Below are 2217 nucleotides of genomic sequence, written 5' to 3'. Positions count from 1 at the left end.
TTTTTTTTGGTTTTTCTCCGGTACCGGGAACCGAACTCATGACCTTGCGCTTGCCAGGCAGGCGCTTTTGCCGCTGAGCTAAATCTCCAGCCCCAAAATCTCTGAATTTAATGTGGCCACCAAGCATTTAGAACTCCAAGCCCTCCACTGGATTCTTTGGTTCTCTAGTGTGTGGACAGATCTCCTGCACTCTTCTGCATTTGACATTTTGGGTGAATATTATAAAATAATCCTACAAATTATGTATTCTGTATTAAATCTACTACCCTGTAAACCCTGACTACAACACCCCTTAAACGTTGGCAATTGTCTTTTGACTTTCATTTGGGTTGGTAGAGATGGACACGTCTACATGCCTTTTACTTAAGGACTCAGACCTAGGGAAACATCTATTTAAACTCAGCACAAACACGGGAGGGCTAAGGTGGTGTGGGTGGGAATTGAGAACCCTAATGTACAGTCAGTCTAGAATTACTGCTTGGAATTTTTCATAGGCCACCTATGTGGAGCTCTTATGCAGTTCTAAGACCATAAGAGAGTGTTCTATGCCCCAGACAAGAGTCCTAAATGCTTGGTGGCCACATTAAATTCAGAGATTTTGGTGGTGCTGTCTGGTGGCTGTGTGACTGAGTGTTCCAACACTGTATTTACAGAAACACTATCTCCCTGTAGAGTCAATCTCTAAAATCCAACTCCATGAGCTGCAGGGGAAGACTACCTCTATCCTATTTTTAGAAGGTATTGGAAAGGTAACCCCTCTACTAGAGAACACCAGCCACGTGAATCTTGAGTTGACACTTTCTAAAGTCATATCCTTCTGACAAAAGGCAGCAACCTGTGTTCCATTTCTGTTGCATAGGATACAGGACTGAGCACTAGAATGATTCTTCAGAGACCTTTTGAAGAATATAGTCTGTCCACAGATGCTGCCTGGCCAGGCAGAGGACTGGTGAGGTCAGTGGTAGGACTGGCTGCAGGACGTAGAAGAGACCCTATGTAGGAAGGACTTTCAGCATGCTAGTAATTGAAGAAATACTTCAAACTCTGGTGTCTGTATGAAAGAGTCTGGAGATATCTCAGGAAAAGTTTGAGAGGGTAAATTCAGAAGCAGGCAAACATAGGAGGTAGCAAGAGGAGGTCATAAAAGGAATCAGGAATCAGACACAGAGGAAGAGATCCCAGTCATAAGGGCCAGGCCTCCAAAGCAATTCCTATGCCAAGTACTTCCTGTGTGTTCATGATCCATTAAGACCTAGGGATACAGTAACAGCTAAGAAATGTCCCTGTCCTCAAGAAGGTGCCACAATCTATCTGGAGATATCACAAAACAACAACAGCAACGAAAACACTGCATGATAAATGTTCTATTAGCAACATAACAAAGCAGGAGCACCTGGAGGAAGGGAGGAGACATTAAAGATTTGCAGACACTTCAAAGAGAAATAATGCTGGAACCTTGCCTGGAAGTGTGGATGAAGGATCAGCTGGCACTGAGTGACTGGCTAAACATCTGGGTCACAAGGATGAACCAAAGCCCAGGGGCTCAAAGGACATCGAATGATCCAGACTTGTGAGGGAGGAGGTGGGTTCCAATGGAGGGGATGTCAAAAGTAGCCAAGGATTATAAGTTGCCACCAGAGTCACTGATGACTGCAATCTGGACTGTGTGTGAGTGTGTATGTATCCCTGTGTGTCTCGTGATGCGCCTGTGCGTGTGTGTGTTGATGTGTGACTAAGCGTGTGTGTGCATGCTAGGGGGGTGACTGTGAGTGTGTCTGTGAGTAGAGTGGAATCTCAAACACTGCAGTGGGCAAATCATTCACAAGATGTGAAAATAAGTAGAACCTCATGTATTTTTTGCTTCCAGAGAATGCTCATTAAACATCTATTACATGGTTGACATTGGGAGAAGGAAGATGAATTTAGAGAGACAAAGATCCCTGCACCAATGGGACTTACCCTCTGGTGTCTAGCAGACATCATACCCGTGAGCAGAATAATCCCAGAGCATGGTAAGTCTCAGGAGGGAAGTAAATGTGCTGGTGTGAGGAAGAGTGACTGTGAGGGCAGGACGTGTTCTCGGAGAGCCAGGCCAAAGGCCTCCATGAGAAAGAACAGGTTATGGGTTGGGGCTGGGGATTTAGCTCAGCGGCAAAGCGCCTGCCTGGCAAGCGCAAGGTCGTGAGTTCGGTTCCCGGTACCGGAGAAAAACCAAAA

The 2217-nt window shown here is 45.6% G+C and overlaps 1 protein-coding gene across 1 annotated transcript in view; it reads right to left on the bottom strand.

Moving 5' to 3' along the window:
• Crnn (cornulin) overlaps positions 1-2003 on the bottom strand; it is a 27641-nt gene extending 25638 nt beyond the window's left edge. The window contains exon 1 of the mRNA XM_005414526.2: positions 1960-2003. Coding sequence (XP_005414583.2) covers positions 1960-1983 — 24 coding nt within the window. The 5' untranslated portion in view covers positions 1984-2003. The remainder of the gene's footprint in view (positions 1-1959) is intronic.
• Positions 2004-2217: the final 214 nt, after the last annotated feature.

The sequence above is a fragment of the Chinchilla lanigera genome, unplaced genomic scaffold (genome assembly GCF_000276665.1).
Source record: "Chinchilla lanigera isolate Chin_1 unplaced genomic scaffold, ChiLan1.0 scaffold00188, whole genome shotgun sequence".
NCBI lineage: Eukaryota > Metazoa > Chordata > Mammalia > Rodentia > Chinchillidae > Chinchilla > Chinchilla lanigera.
This window is presented reverse-complemented; position numbering and strand designations above follow the sequence as displayed.